The sequence below is a fragment of the Mesoplodon densirostris genome, chromosome 11 (genome assembly GCF_025265405.1).
Source record: "Mesoplodon densirostris isolate mMesDen1 chromosome 11, mMesDen1 primary haplotype, whole genome shotgun sequence".
In the NCBI taxonomy this organism is placed as follows: domain Eukaryota; kingdom Metazoa; phylum Chordata; class Mammalia; order Artiodactyla; family Ziphiidae; genus Mesoplodon; species Mesoplodon densirostris.
The window spans coordinates 99,131,677-99,155,458 of record NC_082671.1 but is presented as its reverse complement, the minus strand read 5'-3'; the positions used below and the strand labels follow the sequence as shown (position 1 = coordinate 99,155,458).

General features: G+C 36.4%; 1 protein-coding gene across 1 annotated transcript in view; it reads left to right on the top strand.

The window, feature by feature from the left end:
* Nucleotides 1–315: 315 nt before the first annotated feature.
* Nucleotides 316–23,782, top strand: part of OTOGL (otogelin like) — a 153,278-nt gene continuing 129,811 nt past the window's right edge. Inside the window, exons 1-7 of the mRNA XM_060114241.1 lie at nt 316–394; nt 1,449–1,488; nt 2,448–2,496; nt 9,460–9,526; nt 11,217–11,315; nt 15,157–15,311; nt 20,643–20,764. Of these exons, the coding sequence (XP_059970224.1) occupies nt 316–394; nt 1,449–1,488; nt 2,448–2,496; nt 9,460–9,526; nt 11,217–11,315; nt 15,157–15,311; nt 20,643–20,764 (611 nt within the window). The remainder of the gene's footprint in view (nt 395–1,448; nt 1,489–2,447; nt 2,497–9,459; nt 9,527–11,216; nt 11,316–15,156; nt 15,312–20,642; nt 20,765–23,782) is intronic.

Below are 23,782 nucleotides of genomic sequence, written 5' to 3'. Positions count from 1 at the left end.
TAGAAGTCATAAAAGGCTAATATAGGCTAAAAAGGCGTATGATGTGCAGGAGTCGGGTAGGGTGTAACTAATACCGGCTCAGTAAGAAGCTGCCATGCATTGCTAATGAGAGATTCAGCCAAAGGGTTGCCTGCAAGTTCTAAAGCTTCAGATGCTGTATGTGGTTAGAAATCCTGGAATTACTTTTTGAATTACTTTATTACAAAGCTATATTTATAAGAATTTGAGCACTCTACAAGTACTCATACTTCTAAGATGCCATCTTATTAAGGACCAACAATTTGGTTACATTTCAGGGAGAAAGGCTATACTGAAATGAACATTGTGAGAAAACTCAATTTAATGATACCTTGGAGTATATTCTTGCTTCAAATACTGCTGTTTTCATTACAAGGTAAGAACTCATGTTAAACTTTTACCTTATTGTATTTTAGTCTTCCTTGTAAATTGTAGAAACTGTTTCCTCTTATACTGTAAAACGTTTTGAAGTCATTAGGATGGGTATATACTAAATGACACCCAGATCATTTTTTGGGAAAATTTTTAATAACATAGATAATTTGGAACTTTTAGTTTTCATTTTCTGAGTCTCTTTTTTAAATGTTAAAATCATGATTTTATCATGATATGCAGTTGTACTGGAAGAAGCTCTGATTCTAACTTTTTCTCTTCTAAATAATGATTTTAAACAGTTGTGTAATTTAAACATTTGAAATTTTATAAAAGATAAGGAGACATTGAGTACTTAAACTTTTTTGATGCCATCAACCCAAAGAATGGTAAAGGAATGTTTTAAGAAGGACTTTAATGTTTGAGACTAAAAACTGATTTTCAATTATATTATAGCAATATTTATAAATTAATTTTTATAAAATATTTTTATGGCAGAAAGCATTTATTTACATTCAGTTGTTAATTTTTAGTCCCTGAAAAGGGCTGTATATTTTGGGGCTTGTAGAGGAAGTGCGAGAAATTACTGAAGTGTAGAAGACCAGCGAGGTCACAGGCACTATCTTCCAATCCTAGTAGTGACTGAAACTCCAAGGAGAAAATGTCTTAGAGCAGCGAGAGCTGGAGGAGACTTTGAAGATCAACTTGGCTACCACTGTTATTTTGTGATGTGTTTGCTTAAGTTTGGCATTTACTAAGTTGTAGGACTGGGACTAAAACTTGTATCTCTGACTTCAAGACTAGTGCTTATTCCACTGTATCATGTCTCTCTATAAATCAAGGTACACTGCCCATTCTTTCTGAATTACTGGTCACCCTGATGTCTCACAGGGAATTTGCTGGTCAAAATCCTCTAGAAAATGTAAAATAACTAATAGTAAAACTCAGTCTAAGTTTCAGAACTTAGGTTTAAATGATCTGTTTTATAATCAGATCATGTGATCAAGATATTTGGATAATTTTTTTCATTCATCTATATATATATTTATCTCTGGCAGGTTATATTTGTACTTCATCCATGTTGACGAGAACATCAAAGTGAGTATTTCTTGTTCTTTATGTCCTCTAAAACATAAAGCTAATGGGAATGAGCAAAGCTCAGCAGGTCAGTGTATCTGCTTTTGAAAAAATAAATTAAATATTTTACAAAATAAGGGCATGAGATTTAGTTCTTTAAAACATTTCCACAAATTAAAAATTACTAGGCATTCAGTTCCTTATTTATGAAACAAAAATATTTCCTTTCATTTTAATTACAAGAGGAGTTTTTGGTGGTGTCCAATGACTAGATACTAAGGGGACATTTTTCACTTCAAAGATTTGAAAAGAAGTTATATTCAGTAATTTCCTATTTCATATTATTATTAATGTACATTGTTGATTAGAAATGTGCTGTATTCTTAACATAGAGTAGAAGTTTTTAATGATAAAAGAATAAAATGTTTCTAGCAGTAAATAATGAAAATCATTTCTTGGACTAAACTGATCTGCTTAATGAAAAACGGAATTCTACTCACTGTTTGATTTTGATAACCCACAGTTTGATGTGCTTATGCTCATCAATGTTAACCTGCCCTTTAAGAATGGAAAGAGAGAGAATCGAGTATTATGTTTGAAAAACGTGAACCTGCACTTGTCGAATACTTATCTCACCAGTTTTATGAAGGCATGTGGAGAAATTATCATGCATGTTAGTGCTACAGTGTTACACTATTTTGTTTATTTCTCTGTCTCAAAGTTCCTTCCTAAAATGCAGTTTACATCAGAGACTGGAGAGACCTGGGGACACTCCCAAATTTTGTAAAATGAGACAGTGCCACCACCCAAATCTAACCCCTCCAAAGGGGGGAGGGGGACCTTTTCAATGTTAAAGCAAGAAAGACCTCTTTGATAAAGTGATGGAAATCAGGAGGAAAACACCAGCTCTCTCTTGGGAAAGGCTTGTTCAGGTTGCCTAGGGGCCTTTGACTATACAAGTTCTTTTTGTTTTCTTCCAGAAACGGGTTTAATGAAAATCAACAGAAAAGAGCTCTTTTAGCAGCCCAGGTAGGTTATGCCTCAGATGGAGAGAGAGGCAGAGAAACAATCCATCCTGCTTTGGGCCTCTGCTGTCCCTTCAACAATGAGACCTTTGTGGAGGGGAATAAAATGCTAAAAACAAGACAGGAAAGAGGAGGAAGAGGCAAAGTAACTTCTCTAGTGCTGTTCTGTGACCCTCCGGTTCAGGCTTAGCTCACATTTACTTGTTTGTGGTCAAATGCTTTTTGCTGTTCACCTCGGTTCCCTACTGATAGGCTCCCAGAGTTTGTGGGAGATTTCATCTCACTACTTGCCGAAACATTTTAATTGGTTTAAAAATTAAGCACAATGATAATAGGACAAATACAAGCAAACAGGGGAAGAGAAAGGTGTACGTGATCTGAGTAAAGTATCACAAAAGGGCATCAGAGGTGTCCTAGTGTCCTGACAAATGGGTTTTATGTTATCTAATAAATCTAAATGACAGGCATTGATGAAGAGGTGACCTTTCTTTTTTTAGAGGGGTGGGGTAGCACTGAATTTGAGGGGGCCTTTTTGCTTGGGTCCCTCTATATAAAGGATATTGGATAACATAATTGCAATATCTTCAAATTATGGTTGGAATGTTTAAATGGGTGGATTTTAAAAAATATTTCTCCGTTAAAGATGGATGGTAAGATAGAGAATCCTAACTCAATATTAAGACATTTCTTTGGAAAGTAATATGATTTGAGTATTTATGTAGCAAACAGCTTATATATTCAAGGTCTTTGTCAAACGCTGAATTGCAGTCAATTTCTATTAGCATTTTATGATGGATGCCTGTTTTTTTTTTAATATTTTGTGAACTTAAAGAGAATTGAAAAAATATAGATGGCAGATTTGATAGGCTGTTGTGATGATTCAGAAGGCAGAACTAATTTATTCTTATCAAGAGTGGAACTCTTTCTTTGCACTAGAATGGGCAAAGGATTGTCTACGGAAGGGAAACACTTTTTTTTTTTAAAAAGAGTATTTTGTGTACTTAAGTACCTATGTATCATGTGAAGAGGTTAAAATGATTTTTCTCTGAGAAGTGTCAAGTTGGCCAGTAGACCATATTAGCCACAAAAAGATATCAACGTGACTCAGCAGAAAATCCAATTTTGAGAAAAACTGTATTCTGGTAGAACCCACTAGATGAAGAACCTGTGAAATATACCCCCACAGGTGTCACATGAAACAGCCTGTGGATGGGCTTCTACTGTTGACCATTTGGATGATTTTAGAATTTGTATAATTTACCCCCCTAGAATTATCTTAATACCTCCCTTTTGTTAATAAGTGAGGAACACACTTGCCTTGATTTCCCTTTTAGAGAGGATGAATAGCTGGACACTTGCGCTTCTCTTTCCTGCAGCTAGAGAACATGCACCAACATTACTTAACATCTGAACAAACTTTAAGGGAAGAAATGTTAAAGAAGGGCAGTGAGGTCGCAATCACGCGTTTCACTGTTTAGGATTGAAATTTCATCTGTTACGAGGCCATTCTTGTCCACAGATTCACTCCCCTGCTCTAGGAAGACGGAGCACCGATGGACAGATAAATGTGCACATAAGGACTCAGGAATATGTTGGCAATGAGATAACAATGACCAGAGAAAGGGTAGACACAGACTTCTGTCAATGGTGTAATTGTGCGCTACAGTGATTTCTCATCTAAAGACTGTATTTGTCTGTGCTTCTCACCCTCCTGTGGAGATGTAATCAGCACGGAGGAAGAATGGGTTGTCCTCTTTCATCGGTTATGTGAATATATGCACCCACTGCTTGGAATTTTTTTGCATTTGCATCACATTTCAAAATTCTTCTCCTGAAAGCAGGGGCAGATTATTTATTTATTAGAGGTTGCATACAATTTGTATGTGCAGGAGTGAGGGAGAGCGGAAAGGGAGACTAGGAAGGGAGAAAATCCAGCACAGCTGTTAATGAGAGGCCTTCCTGCTTTAGGCATCTGGGGCTCAGTCTTGCTGGCATCCCTCTGAGGAACTGTGTACAGTGTTTTAGAATTGTTTCTCCAAGGGATGGGGGAGCTGGTATACTTATCCACCAACACCTGCCTCTCATTCCTTGAGGGCAGCTTCTGGGGGGACTTAAATCCCCTGAAAGTCATTTCTCTTCTCTATCCTGCTTGGACTCTACCCTAAGGCAGAGACAAAAAGAAGCCGGTGCTTGAGGGTCTCAGTGTGCACAGAAACCCAGACGCAGGTGAAATCCAAGGTGAGCTGAGAGGATATGTGGAGGGGCATCAACAGAACATTTTATAGTCATGGTTTGGGAGGTAAATCATTCCCATTTGCATAATGTCTGTTTCTGGTTCAGTTGGTATTTGCTGACAACACACAAGGGACCATGCTAGAGGTATAACCATGAACAGCGGTGTTTGTTCTCTAGAAATTCAATGTCTAGTGGAGGTAGAGCTGTAAAGAAGTCATTTCTGTGTAACTTGTTCATCGAATCTAAGACACCACCAATTTTTTGCCATTATTTGTATGATATAAAAAAATGAAAGGGCTTCCCTGGTGGCGCAGTGGTTGAGAGTCCGCCTGCCGATGCAGGGGACACAGGTTCATGCCCTGGTCCGGGAAGATCCCACATGCTGCAGAGTGGCTGGGTCCGTGAGCCACGGCCGCTGAGCCTGCATGTCCGGAGCCTGTGCTCCCCAACGGGAGAGGCCACAACAGTGAGAGGCCTGCGTACTGCAAAAAGAAAAAAAAAAAAAAAAAAAAGAAAGAAAGAAAGAGCTCCCAATTATAAATGTAAGATGTGCCATTCTGAATTCAGATCTGTTATAAAAATAAAAGCTGTGTGTCATGTCTTAACATGAAATGTTGTAATATGATGAGTGGAATGCTACAGAGATTAGGATGCTGTGGTAACCAGGAGGCTGGCGTGCTAAGTACTTATTGTGATTTTCATGGAGGAGGTGTAGCCTGAGTTGGGTAAGAGGATATGGAGTGAAAAACAAATTATATGTTTTTGCCTTGGTCTAATGTTGTCAAGTGTATTCAGTTTTTGCTTAATAATAAAAGTAGGTAACATGTTTACAACACTTATGTGCCTTGCACTATTTTTGGTGATTTACTTATCCCATTTCATTTAATCCTCACAATTCCGTGAGGCAGTTATTGTTATTCTGTTTTACAGATTGGGAAACTGAGGCTGAACAGGTTAAATAATTTGTTCTAGTTTATAAGCCTGTATGAGACAGTTGAAGTCACTATACACTTTTAGTGAGCATCAGTGATGATTCGTTAGCGCCAAAGTAAGAAGAATTTGCTGCCCGGTAATATTGGTTGTTGTGTTAGATTTAGGCAGTTGCAGACAATATAGCTAAAGAGAGAATAAGACTTGTCTTGAGGAATCCAAGTCATAGACTTTTGTGAGTCTGACTTAGTTTGAAGAGAGAGGAAAGGGAAAAAGGAGGAGATTGAACAGTGAGGACAAAACCTTGGAGGAATGAAAGCCGGAGACAATGAACTTGGAGACATGATGTGGGCCAAGGACTTTAGAAAAGAGCCTTGAAGTGGTGAGAGAGTGTGGGAGTCCTTTTGTCTGCCACGGGGCAGGTTTGCCCTTTAAAAGAAAAAGTACTGCAGTGCAAATTGCCAAAATAAAACTTTTACCATGGAGGCAGGAGACCAGAATCTGTTGAAAAGAGGATTGTACCTGAAGTCACATTCTTTATCACCCTATTTTTTTTAACATCTTTATTGGAATATAATTGCTTTACAATGCTGTGTTAGTTTCTGCTTTATAACAAAGTGAATCAGCTATACATATACATGTATCCCTGTATCTCCTCCCTCTTGCGTCTCCCTCCCACCCTCCCTATCCCACCCCTCTAGGTGGTCACAAAGCACTGAGCTGATCTTCCTGTGCTATGTGGCTACTTCCCACTAGCTATCTATTTTACATTTGGTAGTGTATATATGTCCATGCCACTCTCTCACTTCATCCCAGCTTACCCTTCCCCCTCCCTGTGTCCTCAAGTCCATTCTCTATGTCTGCATCTTTATTCCTGTACTGCCCCTAGGTTCTTCATAACCAATTTTTTTTAAGATTCCATATATATGTGTTAGCATACGATATTTGTTTTTCTCTTTCTGACTTACTTCACTCTGTATGACAGTCTCTAGGTCCATCCACCTCACTACAAATAACTCAATTTCGTTTCTTTTTGTGGCTGAGTAATGTTCCGTTGTATATATGTGCCACATCTTCTGTATGCATGCATCTTTCGATGGGCACTTAGGTTGCTTCCATGTTCTGGCTATTGTAAATAGAGCTGCAATGAACATTGTTGTACATGACTCTTTTTCAATTATGGTTTACTCAGGGTATATGCCCAGTAGTGGGATTGCTGGGTCATATGGTAGTTCTATTTGTAGTTTTTTAGGGAACCTCTGTACTGTTCTCCATAGTGACTGTATCAATTTACATTCTCACCATCAGTGCAAGAGAGTTCCTTTTCTCCACACCCTCTCCAGCATTTATTGTTTGTAGATTTTTTGATGATGGCCATTCTGACCGGTGTGAGATGATATCTCACTGTAGTTTTAATTTGCATTTCTTTAGTGATTAGTGACGTTGAGCATCCTTTCATGTGTTTGTTGACAATCTGTATATCTTCTCTGGAGAAATGTCTATTTAGGTCTTCTGCCCATTTTTGGATTGAGTTGTTTGTTTTTTTGATATTGAGCTGCCTGAGCTGCTTGTAAATTTTGGAGATTAATCCTTTGTCAGTTGCTTCATTTGTAAATATTTTCTCCCATTCTGAGGGTTGTCTTTTCATCTTGTTTATGTTTTCCTTTGCTGTGCAAAAGCTTTTAAGTTTCATTAGGTCCCATTTGTTTATTTTTGTTTTTATTTCCATTTCTCTAGGAGGTGTGTCAAAAAGGATCTTGCTGTGATTTATGCCATAGAGTGTTCTGCCTATGTTTTCCTCTAAGAGTTTGATAGTAGCTGGCCTTACATTTAGGTCTTTAATCCATTTTGAGTTTTTTTATGTGTAACGTGTTAAGGAGTGTTCTAATTTCATTCTTTTACATGTAGCTGTCCAGTTTTCCCAGCACCACTTATTGAAGAGGCTGTCTTTTCCCCATTGTATATTCTTGCCTCCTTTATCAAAGATAAGGTGACAATATGTGCGTGAGTTTATCTCTGGGCTTTCTATCCTATTCCATTGATCTATATTTCTGTTTTTGTGTCAGTACCATACTGTCTTGATTACTGTCGCTTTGTAGTATAGTCTGAAGTCAGGGAGCCTGATTCCTCCAGCTCCGTTTTTCTTTCTCAAGATTGCTTTGGCTATTTGGGGTCTTTTGTGTTTCCATACAAATTGTGAAATGTTTTGTTCTAGTTCTGTGAAAAATGCCATTGGTAATTTGATAGGGATTGCTTTGAATCTGCAGATTGCTCTGGGTAGTAGAGTCATTTTCACAATATTGATTCTTCCAATCCAAGAACATGGTATATCTCTCCATCTGTGTGTATCATCTTTAATTTCTTTCATCAGTGTCTTATAGTTTTCTGCATACAGGTCTTTTGTCTCCTTAGGTAGGTTTATTCCTAGGTATTTTATTCTTTTTGTTGCCATGGTAAATGGGAGTGTTTCCTTAATTTCTCTTTCATATTTTTCATCATTAGTGTATAGGAATGCAAGAGATTTCTGTGCATTAATTTGTATCCTGCTACTTTACCAAATTAATTGATTAGCTCTAGTAGTTTTCTGGTAGCATCTTTAGGATTCTCTATGTATAGTATCATGTCTTCTGCAAACAGTGACAGCTTTACTTCTTCTTTTCTTATTTGGATTTATTTCGTTTTCTTCTCTGATTGCTATGGCTAAGACTTCCAAAAGTATGTTGAATAATAGTTATCACCCTTTTTTCTTATCTTTCACTCTTTCCAGTTTTTCTAACATCTGGTTCTCAATTTGACAATTATGAGGCAAATTTGGGGAATGTGTATTCTGGTGAATGTAAAAATGCTGTTGGAAAGGACGTTGCCCCAGATGATACACTAAATTGACATTAAGTTGGAGTAAAAATCCATAATTGATTAGTTTTAATAATCCACAGCTATTTGCTACTATTCCATATTAACCTCTAAAAATCCTATGGTTTTATCTGGGTTGCTTAGATTAATATAAATCTCTTTCTTGCTAATTTTTTATGTGTGTGGCATTATGCTGGAATCTTTATATACATTATTTTATTTACTATTTGACCTACCTAGTGAAGTATATATGTGTCATTGTTCCCATTTTACAGACAAGTAAAAGGAGGCACTAAGCAGTTAAGAAACTTGCCTTAGAGTAAGTAATGGCAGAATCAAGACTCTAATCCAGATCTGTTTGATTCTTTAATTCATGATCTTAATGATTACCCTGAAGTGCCTTGGGCTCTATAAACAGATACATTTAAATTTCTATGAACTTTAAAATGTCAGCCCTTTGGACACTGAGGGTGTCACACACTTCAGCAGCAGAGGCTTCTGTGGATGGTGTCTGCACAGATGGGACTGCAGGAAGTTGGTACATCACTGTCTGTTGGTCCTTTGGTCCCATGCATTTTCTCCAGACCCATCTGCACTTGGAAGTATTAAAAAACTGCTACTCCTGCAGGCAAAGCAGTCAGTTAATGCAAAGATTAGATTCTGACCAGGCTCTTTTCCAAGGAGGGCAGGGAGGCAGAACTGAGGTCAGAGAGCATAAAGGACTTGTCAAATTCAGGTCAGAAGCAAAATCAACCTTGAAGTCAGATCTAACTACAACCTTAGAGGAGCCCTTTCTGCCTCTCCAAGATTTTGCCTCAATAACCCAAGGAAATATGGAGTCAGCTCTCTATAATTTCTGTTTGTAGCTGTTTTCCAGATTTTCCAATTGCATGTTTGTCTTGAATTAAATAATTTAATTCTCTTGAATTCTGATTTCTTTCTCTTAAAGCTTGAAGCAACTTCTCCAAGATATTTCTTCCATGAAGCTATTAATTGGGGTGAGAGTAAAATAAAAGGTTAGTGCTACATCTATGTTTTTGTATTTGCTTTCTCAAAAGACCCTTTTGGGGGATATAGTGAATCAACTCTCAATGATTTCCACATAATGCATGAAGGAAACTGAGCCAGGGTGGTAATAGTACTTAGTAATAGTTTGTTTACGTCATATAGAAATTTGAATTATATTTGGAAATACACAAGGTTAAGCAGTTAGACAAAGCTGATAACTGTACGACCAGGAAAGATATCACTGGGTATCAGGAGCTTTTTTTCTGAATCAATTACTGGCTCCTCGATTCTTCGACATTGCGATTTTTGCTTACCAATTTTCCATTTCCATTTAGCAGAATGCTAATGGTAGTTTGAAATTCAATTTGAATTTTTGTTGCATTTAAAATAGCAGGGATTTATGACTAGTTTTGTTTTGATATCTGTTTTCAGGAGAATAAACAGGGTTCTAACTAAATTTTTGAAGGAGATACATTTGCTTACATGATTACTTTAACACTTATTGATTGGAAAAATACAAGATTGTAACCTAAGATAAAATTTGAAGATATATATGCCCCCCTAGAAAAAGAAAACTGCATTTAAATTTATGAAAAACATCATTTTAATCTATATTTATGATTAAAGTTAAAGCAGCTCATTTCTCCTCAGTTAAGGTATACTTAGAGAGTTGTATGTCTTTAAACGTAGAGACATTTTAGATCAATGAATTTTAAGGTGAAAGGATAAGAGAGTTCTAAAATTCTTGCCTTCTGCAGAACTGTGGTTAAAATACTGCAATTACATAAGTGCCTTTCATAACCTGACCGTATTCCGGAGAAGGCCAATCTTTAGTAAACACTTTATGGTCACTCAGAGATGTTCTCTAATTCTGTTGAGGTGTTACTTAAATCCTTTATTCTTGAGTTTTGCCAGTTGTCACTTAAATCCTTTCTGCTTGAGTTTTACCAGTTGTCTCTTGTGTTCTTATTACAGGAAAATTTTTCACCGTGATTCATTTGCAGTTTTAAAACTCACTAAGGAGCTCCTAGTTTCTTTCTTCCTCTTTTCAACATAATTCTTTGGGGTGATTTTTCTTTCCATGAAAGAAAGAATATTTTTTGTGACAACCAGCAGTGATGTTGGCTTCTGCCCCGTTAAAATTAACCATGGGTCAGAAAGAATGCATTCATTTGTAATTAAGCCTGAGGATTAATACACAAACTTCAAATGGAATGTTTAATCATTCTCTTAAAAAAGTAGTTTCCTTGTGAGTTGTATTATATATTGTGTCTGATCCCTTGAGCTAATGATGGACGTTTTTCTTTAATACAACACTTGCTTCTGGAGAAGTAGCTGATCAGACGTGCCAAACTCCGTCAAGGGAATCATCTGCAGCTTGTGTATTTCTGGTTCTCATCATCTGGGACAGGGATTCCTTACATGGGAACTTGACCTTTCAATTGCTTGAAGGAGGCTAACCTTTGCTCTCAGGGTAGTTTGAGATGTGAAAGCCTGTCTTTCTTGTTTCACGGCACACATAATGAAATGAACTAGATAGAGACTTAAGGGACTTAAGTCTTTAGCTCATCAAGGCAGTAGGCCCAGGGTTCTATTTGAGTTAACAGAGGTTACTGTTAGTCCAAAGTAAATCTTGACAGATTTATGTTTATAAAAACTGATGCACGCCAGAAGATAACTTATTTTTTTACCCTTCAGGTTCTTGTCCTCATGAATGCCTTAACGGAGCTTTCTGTTCTAAGGCTGGTACATGTGACTGTCAAATATTTCAGGCACTTGGGACACGGTGCCAGATTGGTAAGTTTCAGGGATACTTATGAGAGAATTATGAGATGCCGTGGAGAACATGAAGGCATAATTTGCTGTATTAGTGTTCATTCTTTGGGAGTTGGTACAATAATGTTGTGTATTAACTAGAGTATCCACAATTTATTTCCAGTAATTTTGAAACAATGTGAAAGAAAATGAGTATGCCCACTTTTAACTTCTCACTGAACTCTATTTCCTCAAGTGTTTTTTCTTTTCTTTTCTGTTTTAAAATTTTTATTTAATTTTTAAATTAGAGTTGATTTACAATATTATTATTTTTTCGTATTCTTTTCTATTGTGGTTTATTACAGAATATTGAATATAGTTCCCTGTGCTATACAATAGGACCTTGTTGTTTATCCATTCTATATACAATGGTTTGCATCTGCTAGTCCCAAACTCCCAATCCAACCCTCCCCTGCCCCCCTCCCTCTTGGCAACCACAAGCCTGTTTTCTATGTCTCTGAGCCTGTTTCTGTTTTATAGATAGGTTCATTTGTGTCATATTTTAGTTTCCACTTATGAGTGATATCATACGGTATTTGTCTTTCTCTTTATAACTTCACTTAATTTGATAATTTCTAGGTCCATCCACATAGCTGCAAATGGCATTATTTCATTCTCTTTTTTTATGGCTGAGTAATATTTCATTGTGTGTGTGTGTGTGTGTGTGTGTATGTTTGTGTGTGTGTGTGTTTGTGTTTCACATCTTTATCCATTCATGTGTCGATAGACATTTAGGTTGTTTCCACGTCTTGGCTATTGTGAATAGTGCTGCTATGAACATAGGGGTGCATGTATCTTTTCGAATTATAGTTTTGTCTGGGTATATGCCCAGGAGTGCGACTGCTGGATCCTATGGAAACTCTATTTTTAGTTTTTTGAGGAACCTCCATACTGTTTTCCATAGGGGCTGCACCAATTTACATTCCCACGAACAGTGTAGGAGGGTTCCCTTTTCTCCACACCCTCTCTGGCATTTGTCATTTGTAGATTTTTTAAAATGATGGCCATTCTGACAGGTATGAGGTAGTACCTCATTGAAGTTTTTTTTTTAAAAACATTTAAAAATTTTCTTTATTGTTGTATCTATTTTATTTATTTATTTTTGGCTGCATTGGGTCTTCATTGCTGCATGCGGGCTTTCTCTAGTCGTGGCGAGCAGAGGCTACTCTTTGTTGTGGTGTGCAGGCTTCTCATTGCGGTGGCTTTTCTTGTTGTGGAGCATGGGCTCTAGGCACACGGGCTTTAGTAGTTGTGGCACATGGGCTCAGTAGTTGTGGCTCATGGGCTCTAGAGTGCAGGTTCAGTAGTTGTGGCACACAACTACTTAGTTGCTTAGTTACTCCACAGCATGTGGGATCTTCTGGGACCAGGGCTGGAACCCACGTCCCCTGCATTGGCAGGCGGACTCTTAACCACTGCACCACCAGGGAAGCCCCCTCATTGAAGTTTTGATTTGTATTTCTCTAATAATTAGCAATGTTGAGCATCTTTTCCTGTGCCTATTGGCCATCTGTATGCCTTCTTTGGAGAAGTGTCTATTTAGGTCTTCTGCCCATTCTTTGATTTTTTTTTTCTTCTGTTATTGAGTTGTATGAGCTGTTTATATATTTTGGAAATAAAGGCTTTGTTAGTCGCATCGTTTGCAAATATTTTCTCTCAGTCCGTAGATTGTCTTTTGATTTTGTTTATGGTTTTCTTTGCTGTGCAAAAGCTTATAAGTTTTATTAGGTCTCATTTGTTTATTTTTGTGTTATTTCTATTGCCTTGGTAGACTGACCTAAGAAAACATTGGTATGGTTTAAGTCAGAGATTGTTTTACCTTTGTTCTCTTCTAGTAGTTTCATGTTGTCCTATCTTATATTTAAGTCTTTAAGCCATTTTTGTGAGGGTGTGTTCTAACTTCATTGATTTACATGTGGCTGTCCAACTTTCCTGACATCACTTGCTGAAGAGACTATCTTTTTATCCATTGTGTATTCTTGCCTCCTTTGTCAAAGGTTAATTGACCATAGGTGTGTGGGTTTGTTTCTGGGCTCTCTGTTCTGTTCCATTGATCCATATGTCTGTTTTTGTGCCAGTACCATGCTGTTATGATTACTGTAGCTTTGTAGTATTATCTGAAGTCTGGGAGGGTTATGCCTCCTGCTTTGTTCTTTTTCCTCAGGATTGCTCTGGCAATTCTGGGTCTTTTATGGTTCCATATAAATTTTAGGATTATTTATTCTAGTTCTGTGGAAAATGTCATGGGTAATTTCATAGGAATCACATTAAATCTGTATATTGCTTTGGGTAGTATGGCCATTTTAACACTATGAATTCTTCCAACCCAAGAGCATGGGATATTTTTCCATTTCTTTAAATCATCTTCAATTTCCTTTATCAATGTTTTATAGTTCTCAGTGTATGAGTCTTTCACCTCCTTGGTCAGGTTTATTCCTAAGTATTTTATTTTGTTTTTGATGTGATTCAAGTGTTTTTTCCATTTTAAATGGTACTAGCCCATTAAAACCAGGTTTCCAATTCATCTCTCTTTTGCTTTATAAATTAGATTTGTTATTTGGAGCCACTCATTCTTTTTGACTTTGAATTAATGGAACATTCTGTACATAAAAGAGAAATAGTGTTGAGAGCTCTTCAAAGGCAGAAGGTTCTTAATAATATTTTTATCCTTGGTGTTTAGGTTAGGACCCTACATCAATAATGACTAAAAAGCATTCATTTATTTAATGAGTATTTATTGAGCATCTACTTGATCCCAGGCTGGGCACTGGGAAGAGTGAGTAATATAGACATGTTTCTGCCCTCTTGGAGGTTACAGTCTAGAGGAGGGGGACCAACACATAACAGATACACAGTAATTACACTTGTGATGTTCTGTAAAGGGAAGTGCAAGATTTTATGAAAATATGCAACAGAGGTAAGGCATACTATCAGAGAAGACTGCCTGAATAAGGAATAACTCTTTTTTCTTGAAAAGGCCAAAGTTGGCCAAGCCTAATACATTTAGGTAAATTACAAAAAGAAAAGATAAAGTGATTGTGCCTTATCTTTATGCTCCTTATAGAGTTTATTAACACATTTTAATGTCTTAACCAATATGTATTACACATTTTGAGTGCTCCGTAAATGTCACTGATTTTCATATTAATCTAGAAGGAAGGGTCTACAAAATCAAAATGGAATGGAAGGTGACCCACAAAGGTATAAAGGGAGATAGGCATGAAGGCAACAGGAGATGAAGTTGTATGCTTTAAGACAAACACTGCTTACAGTGTGACCAGTTTGAAGTCATGAATTCCTAAATTCCAGCATACTTTGGATGACTAATGCTCCCCATCCCCAGGTCCCAGACTTCTAAACATGACTTTTTGGTCAGTGGTTAATTTTCTCTGTGGATGCTATTATTTTTGAAAGAATTGCAGAGACTAGAACACTGTCAGTGTTAATTTTTAGAACACTTAGTGGTGACATTTCTTTCTTTCTGAGCCATTATATTTGCTTTATCACTATCACCTTCTTTTACTTTATCATTCTCTCCTCTCTTCCTCTCTTCCAGAGTCTTTGTTTGGAAGCAAAAATTAAGGAAGTTTCTAACATAAATCCTTTCTTCAAAACAACTTGGAGACCATGTTTTTCTTCAGAAGAGTTTGATAGTTTTGAGAGCAGTTGGTAATTTTGTTAGGTATTTTTCCCTGTGATATTGTCCACCAAAGAAGAAAACGTTTATTTTAATGAAAATTAGAATCACCTAGCATGACTGAACCTTGCCAGAAACAGGTATTATTTGTTTTATTCTTCTAAATATTATCCTATTTCTTTTCAGTGCCAAACATGGGCAATGGCAGAGATGGGATTTGCAAAAGCTGGGGACAGTACCACTTTGAAACTTTTGATGGCATCTACTATTATTTCCCAGGAAACTGTTCTTACATTTTTGCGAAGGACTGTGGTAATTTGGAGCCTCGGTACACTGTATGGGTAGGTGATTCTAGGACATAATTAACTTAAAAATTATTTCTGGGCAAGTCTGTATTTTTAAAGTACTGGACAAATCATGGAAAATATATAGTAATCATAGCATGAATACTTAGGGCCCTGACTAGGGAAGGAGAGGGGCTGGTTCTGAATGGGATGGGCCAAATTTGTAGCTATTTTGAGTATATTTCTATCAAGATGGAGCCTAGGGCTGGGAGAAGAACGGTTTGCATCCATATGGTAGGGACATGTAGGCAACACAGAAATGTCTATATCATGGATGTCATAATATCAACTCCAGTTGACATACTCATTCTTCACGTTTTATTTGATCATTTTCAAGAGGATAGTTTCAGGCATCAATCATATTACTCTTGTATGTTTCCTTCTTGACATGTCCAGTGTGATGGCCATCTGGATTTTTTAAAATGACATACCTCGGTCTAATCTGGGGGCTGGAATTTATTAAATGGAGTGTGTGAATTATATAAACACAGGCTAAAGGATGTGGAGACAGGCAGCTAATTTCTAGGTAGATTGATACTATATGATTGAGCTCAGAGAGTTAGTTCTTAGCTGCAGAGTTCTTCCTTCAAAAGAATTCATAGGAGACATCTCAAAATGCAAGCTGCAGAGTAGCTCTGGTAGAAGTAAGGAAGTAGGGACCTCTTTCTCTGCTGTTGTCTTCCTCTGAATTTTCTGGTGTCTCAAAACACAGCCAGAAAACTGCAGTGCTATCCTGTTCTAAAACTAAAACCCTCCATAACTATCATTTGTTTGAATCTCTGTTGTTGAATCCCTCCGACTTATGTTGGAGTTGCCTAAATTTTCCTCCTCTCTTAGACGAGGCAAATATTCAAAAGTAGGCCCTAAAGCTTTTCAACAGCAATGAATCCTTGTGCCTTCCTCAAAAGGAAGTCTATTGAAAGTTAACTTATGGGACATAAGGATAAAAAATTGGAGGTCTCCTTAGGTAAGGAAGTTAGTGGCATGCGTTTTTAGTTCATACAGGGCTCAGTCCCCTATAGTCCTTTACTCATCCACTCTAGGAAGGAGTTGCTGGGTTTATCACTCAAACATCTTCTGACTCTTTCATTGAAATGTTCTTGTCCAGTGACTGATCCTTTTGAGGACTAAGGTGTCAAGTAGATAACTGTGTGTTCATAACACACAATGTTCAACTGTGCTTCCAGAGTTAATAGGTAATTGTTTTTACTTGGCCCTGTTTGGTTGGTGGAATTTGCTTTCACATTAACAAATCCATTTACTTTAAATGTCGTCTTTCCCCGATTGTAAAAGTTGTTCACCTCTTTTGTAGAAAATTTGAAAAAATTCCAAGAAGTCTAAAAAATACTATCAGAATGATCAGTCAAGGCTTATCAGTGCTAATGGCTTCATATTTTTCCTTCTAAATTTTTTCCTCCAGATTTTATACACATAAATTTGAAATTTTACTATGCATAATTTTATTTCCTGCATTTTCACCTAATATTATATCAAGAACTTTTTTCCCACATGAAATGTTCTTGACAAACACAGATTTTGTTAGCTGTATTTGTTCCAACTATGAAATATTGAAATTATTTAATTGTACCCTGTTTTAGAAATTCAGATTTAAAAAATATTTTCAGTATCTTAAAAGATGTGTTAATAAATATCTTTATGCATATATCTTTTTTATGCTCTTGATTCTTTTCTTTTTCTTCTTTAAATTCAGTTTTATTTTTATGAAAATAATACATGTACTTAGTTTAAAAGATTTCTTTAAGATATATGAAGCCAAAAAAGAGCCCCTCTTTCCTTTACTCCTTGACCCCAGCTGAAGTCTGATGCCCCAAAGGCAGTTACTTCAATTTTTTAGCTGTTTCTTCTGGCTTTTACCTAACATGTCAAAATGTGCTATTATTTCTTTATTTATCAAAGTTAGGACTTATTTCTTCACTTCTTACTATGGAAAATGGGAAGTCATCTGTTATGTTATCCTACTTGCCCGTAACACACACACACACACACACACACACACACACACACACACACAACACACACACTTTCCTTTTCTCCTCCTAATAGAGTTATATCACCGTTATTGGTTAAATATATGGTTTTTATATTGTCGTTTACATATTGTACATATATGAACAATATTTATATAAATATTGTTGAGAGCTGAGCCTAATATGTTATTTTGATTTTATTTCTCTGTACAATTTTACAGAATTAACAGTTATCCCATTTTTCATTTGCTGCATTTTCTATACTTCAGTCATTTTTTTCCTTCAAAGTATCTCTAAACAACTGTTCTCAATATGGTCAGATACATCAGACAATCTCTCAGTTTCTCTTTCCTTCCCATGAGATGTCCCTTCCTCAGTTCTTCATTTTCCTGTTCCAACTGAGAGTGGTTGCTTTTGAGCCTACTGTACACCTAGCACTCAGGATTTTATTCACCATCTTCCTGGAGAATTTCATTCTTCTCTCTCCTGTATTGGTTTCCCTGTTTCTTAGGTCCCGTGAAGTGTCTAGCAGTCCTTGAATTTTGTTCATACTTGAGAGATAGGCTCTAAAAAGCTTATTGGGTGCTCTGATCATGTGGGCAGTGCTTGTTTATAGTGCTTTCTGGAAAGGGAAGATATTTTCCTGGAAAGAGTGTTACCGCACTAGGTTCATTTTGCCCATCTTGCAGCAAAGCCAAAATGCTGAGGTGCCGGGGTTTGCAGCAAAGAGAGGGTTTATTAGGCAGCCAAGTGAAGATACAGGAGAACAAATCTCAGATCCATCTCCCTCAAGGCAAGGGTCTTGGGGTATTTATTGGATAAAGAATAAAAAAGCAGGGCGGCCTGAGGCGTGGAAGCCTGGGGAAAGGTGACTGGAAAAAGGTGTGGGGAATCGTTGTTCCAAAATGGAGGCACTTAGCATGATCTGAGGGTGTTTTCAGCCCTCTGACGTCAAAAGGTCACCACACTTGCACGTTGGAGCAAGTTGGAGGGGAAGGGGTTCTCTCCAGTCTTAACCAGCTAACTCAAACTAGACACCCCTGACACCAAGTTCCTGGAAAACAACTCGGGCAAACATCTTATTGTTTAGGCTACATACTGCTTGGAGTACACGATGCGCAGGCTCAGCGGCCATGGCTCACAGGCCTAGCCGCTCTGCGGCATGTGGGATCTTCCTGTACCGGGGCACGAACCCGTGTCCCCTGCATTGGCAGGTGGACTCTCAACCACTGTGCCACCAGGGAAGCCCGAATTTCACTTTTAACATCATTTTATTCTTGTTTCGTGAATGGCCTTTTCTCACTGTTCTCCTTGAAGATATCAATTATGGATTCTTGGAAGTTTATTTTTCTGACTGGTTTTTGATTCCTTTGATCTCCTTTGTTTTGTTTATTTGGCACCTGCCTTTCACATTGCAGGCTTTTTATCAAATGATCCATGAATGTTTATTCACATTTGAGAATTAGGCTCTAAAAGCTGGTTGGAAGATCTGAATACATGGATGGGGGCTTGCTTGTCTAGTGGGAGATTGAGCAGGGAGTCTCTGGTTTCATTAAATGAGCCCCCAATATTAGTATCTGTACATCTTTTTCAATTTTGTTTCTTCAAGGAAAACTCCTCCAGTATCCTGCCTGGGGTCATATGTCTGGATTCTTGGATACTGAGAACATTTTAGTTATACTCCTACTTTAGGCTTTTTGCATTTGCTATTCCCTTTGCCTAGAATGGTCTAAATATCCATATGGCTTGCTCTTATCCCTCCTTCATCTTTACTAGAATTTCCCCTTCTCAGTGAGGCTTTTGTTGGCCATTCAGTCTAAAACAGCCCTCAACCCCCCAACAACCCTCAATACACATGCTGTCTATCTCTTTTCTCCACTTAGTATTTCTTCATGTCATGTAGCATGATGCATATTTTAGTTACATGTAGTTATTTTTTTTTATTAACTGTTTTTCTCTAATGGAATATAAGGTTCATGAGGGCAGGTATTTTTGTCTATTTTGTTGACTTCTACATCTCCAGAATCTAGAACAATGCCTGGTACATAATAAGTGATCAATAGAATTTGCTGATTAATCACTAAATTAATATATATTACATTCTTGCAGTATTAAAAATCTATCTTATCGCTGGTGATTTTTCTTATCACTTTTATGCTTTGAAAGTTCTTTTCCATCTATATACTTATATATATTTTCTTTCAGCTATCTTCTGCTGTCATTATTTGGACCTTTTAAAGTTTATTTTGGTGGTAGGGTAAGAGAAACTAACATTCCTCTTCTCCTTTCTTACTTTCCTCTTTTTTCTTCCTTGCTTTCTTTTTTAATTTTACTAGTAAACTAATTTTCCCATCAGTTTTTTGAGAAATAACCTCTCTTCCCTAAAGTGTTTGGACAATTTTATTTTTAGAGTTATAGTTACTTTTGCAACCTTTAAATATTACTTTGTGTAATATATATATTTTAAACATCTTTACTGGAGTATAATTACTTTACAATGGTGTGTTAGTTTCTGCTTTATAACAAAGTGAATCAGCTATACATATATATATATATATCCTCATATCTCTTCCCTCTTGCGTCTCCCTCTCTCCCACCCTCCCTATCCCACCCCTCTAGGTGGTCACAAACCACAGAGCTGCTCTCCCTGTGCTATGCGGCTGCTTCCCACTAGCTATTTTACATTTGGTAGTATATATAAGTCCATGCCACTCTCTCACTTCGTCCCAGCTTACCCTTCCCCCTCCCTGTGTCCTCAAGTCCATTCTCTAGTAGGTCTGCGTCTTTATTCCCATCCTGCCCCTAGGTTCTTCATAACCATTTTTTTTAGATTCCATATATATGTGTTAGCATATGGTATTTGCTTTTCTCTTTCTGACTTACTTCACTCTGTATGACAGACTCTAGGTCCATCCACCTCACTACAAATAACTCAATTTCATTCCTTTTTATGGCTGCGTAATATTCCATTGTGTATATGTACCACATCTTCTTTATCCATTCCATCTGTCGATGGATGCTTAGGTTGCTTCCATGTCCTGGCGATCACACCATATAGTTTTAGAATATTAACATCCTGTATGTAAAGATTCAGATCATTTAAATAAATATGCTAAGTTAACTTGTGCTTTATGAAGTTACTTCTGTTGTCCAATTTCTGAAGCAAATATCTTTTTTTCTCTTGAAAGTCCTAACTGTAGTTATAATTTTGTAAAGTGTCATGGGACTAATGATGCTATAGAGCTGTAGACGTGCATTGTGGATTTAGTTAACTCAGATGAAGGCAAGTTTGTGTGTTGTTGTTGGTTTCTATGCTTTCTTTTGTTTTTCTCCCTTTAAGGTTCATAATAGCCCTAAATGCCTTGGTTCAGTGTATCACTGTTATCGGTCGATCAGCTTGTTCTTTTCAGACCAAGAGGAAATTCGAATTTATGGGCATGAAATAAAAAAGAATGGAATCAGGTAAGATATGTTAAATGATATAATGAAAATAATACAACGGATTAACAGAATTTCTAAACATCTCACTCTGGAAGTGAATGTGGAGAGAAGGGAGAGGATTTCTTCAACAGTAACCTTTAAGTTATAGCATACAGACATAAAAATTTCAGTAGGCTCCAAAGCCAACCAGGTGGCCAGGAATCTAACAGTTTAGCCTCCCTACTGTTTGTGCAGGATACAAATATACTTATATAGGTAGAGGTAAGATTATTACGTCTACTTGTAAGAGAGATTCAGGAGAAATCCTCATAGTTCAACTCAAATTATTTTTGCCCCCTTTCTTAAATCTTTTCTTCTTCTTCTTTTTTTTTTTTTAACAGTAAATCAAAATAAAACTAAACCTCTGAAAATCCTTTCCAAATTTGTGTGAATGAGATTTGGGTGTCAGGATTTTCTGTTAGTGTTCTGACAAAAAGTTGAGTGTCAATAAATAGCTGGTCTTCTTGAAGAGATAAGAGAGGGGCCCACTTGTAGAACTGAAACTTGAGGGGACAAGGATGTTTATTTATTTGGTGGAAGGTTTCGTACATTTTAAGCTAGAAGTACTGTGGAATAATCTACCATCCAATCTAAATAAGTATAGAAATACTCAATTTTAAGTTGCCCCCCCATCCTTGACACACTCTCTGTCCCTTTTCTCTGCTTAATATTTCTCCTTCATGTCATCTACCATAGTACATATTTTAGTTACATTTCATCATAAATTTTATTAACTGTCTTCCTCTAATGGGATATATTTCGTGAGGGCAGGTATTTTTTCTGTTTTAGCTGACTTATGCTGAGAAAAGTAAATTGTGTTATAGCACAATTCTATCCATCATTCAGAATTCGCCAGCAAGTGTTTGAACCATGGGGATTTTTTCCAGGGCAATCGCTGTACCAACCTATGTGCTTTTTTTTTCAGTTTAGATTCCTCAAGAGGTAGCAGATGATAGCAGGAGGGGCTTTGGATGAAGCACTAGGGGAGCCAGGCACTGACCCAGGTTTTGTCATAGTCAGGCAACGCCAAGCAGCCCCTCTGCCTCTCTTGGGCTTATTTTCTTCATCAATAGGTTCTGTACTTTTCACTTTCTTATAAAAGAAAGATTATCCATTTGAATGGGAAGGTAATGCACTTACATATGTATTTCTTGGAGCTGAATTTAAACAGTGGTTTAGGATTTTTATATGGGATTTGGGGTAACATAGTGGGCACTTAAAAATTATTGCTTTATAAAACAAAAATGCCATTTAAGTAGACTTTCAAGAATACTAACCCTTTGTTAAATATAGGACATAATATTTAAATTTTAACTCAGAAAACATATTTCTTTGAAGATTTCCATTTGTATAATAGAAAGAAGGTGGTTTTCTTATTATTCAGCTGAATTGCTTATAATAATGCTATACCGGGCCTAGGGCCTATCTCATAGCAGATGCTAGAGAAATGTTTACCAAAGTGAAGTCAAATGTGGTTGGCTCTGCACATCATACTTTCCCTTTCTGGACTTCTGTTCTCTCGCCTGTGAAATGCAGCGTTTTGGTACATATGAACCTGTGAATAATTTTCAGTATTAATCTGTGCATTCAGTTTAGTTTGCATTGTTAATGTTTCAAGTTGCATGGAGGTTTTCTTAAATTTATGGGAGATTATCTAACTTTTAGTATCATCACCCATCTCTATCAGCATCGTTTAATGTATAGACATTTGGATAATCACAGTTATGCATGTTTTGTTTTCAAAAATTGTGTATTTATTAAAATTTACTATGAAAGAGATCAAGTGACAAATGACCAAACCAAGGAATACCTGCAAAAGAAAATCTATACCTTGCTGCAGTGAACATCCCATTGCTATGGAATATCTTTATAAAACATGACTCACTTTTTTCAAGTATAGCTTTTATAAACTTGCCATCTTAAACAATATTATTCATCCTAACTTTTACTAGGAATTGAAAATGAATTTCTTATGTTTATAATTTTTAATAAGAATAGATTATGACAATAAAGTCATTTATTCTCTGGTGTAAATTTTAGTTATTTTCCTATTCTTATAACTAAATCTTATGACTAAAAATTATCTGCACACATACTGTGCAAATGATTACAGATATTTTGAATTGTTTCTTTAGGGACTATCCCTATGTTAATGAGTATGTTTAATTTTATAGTTTTTATTTCATGTAACCATGTTCTTACTGGAAAGGAACTCACTAATTTGAAGTTTTTGAGAGAAATGTATGAATGTACCTACTAACCTCTCACCTTACATTATTCAGTTAGCCTGGCTAGTTTTCTTCTGTCCTCTTATGTCTCTCACTTCCTCTGTATGTGTACATGCTTGTGAAAAGTGGAAAGACTAGACATTGGATCAGAAGTTTAAATATTCAATGTGACCCTTGCTTAAATAGACCAAATTGTATGCAACTTAAAAATTATGAATATAATCCTTATGAATACTGTATGGAAAGTATTTTTTATTCCTAATAATATACTTTGCAGCATTAAAAATATAAATTATAATTAACATGCCTAGACATTTTTCTTTTGGAAAACAATGACTTGTACCAAGGTGACATTTTGGGGATAGAAGCTCTTATTTCTTTACAGCCAAGTTTAAAACAAAATTAAACAAAATCATCACTCAAAAATGTGTTTACATACTTTGAGTATTGTTTGTTCTTACTTCAAAATTGTTGAGCAGCATTTTTAGATTATCTTAAACTCTCTAGATAAAAATATAAATACATTCAGCTCTCATTATTCTAAATAGACAAGGTTATTTTCCAGATTTTAAAAATCACTGATATTTAGCAGAAGTGTGCTTTTGGTTGGTGGAAAGAAGCATCCAATTATAAGTATAAAATCTTAATCAGTATGTGAAAATAGGTATCATTTTTGCTGTCTTTTTATTTCAATATTAAACTTTCAAAAATGTTGAAAATCTAACTTCATAGTTTATTCATTAATTTTGAATAATTATCTTTTATTTAATTC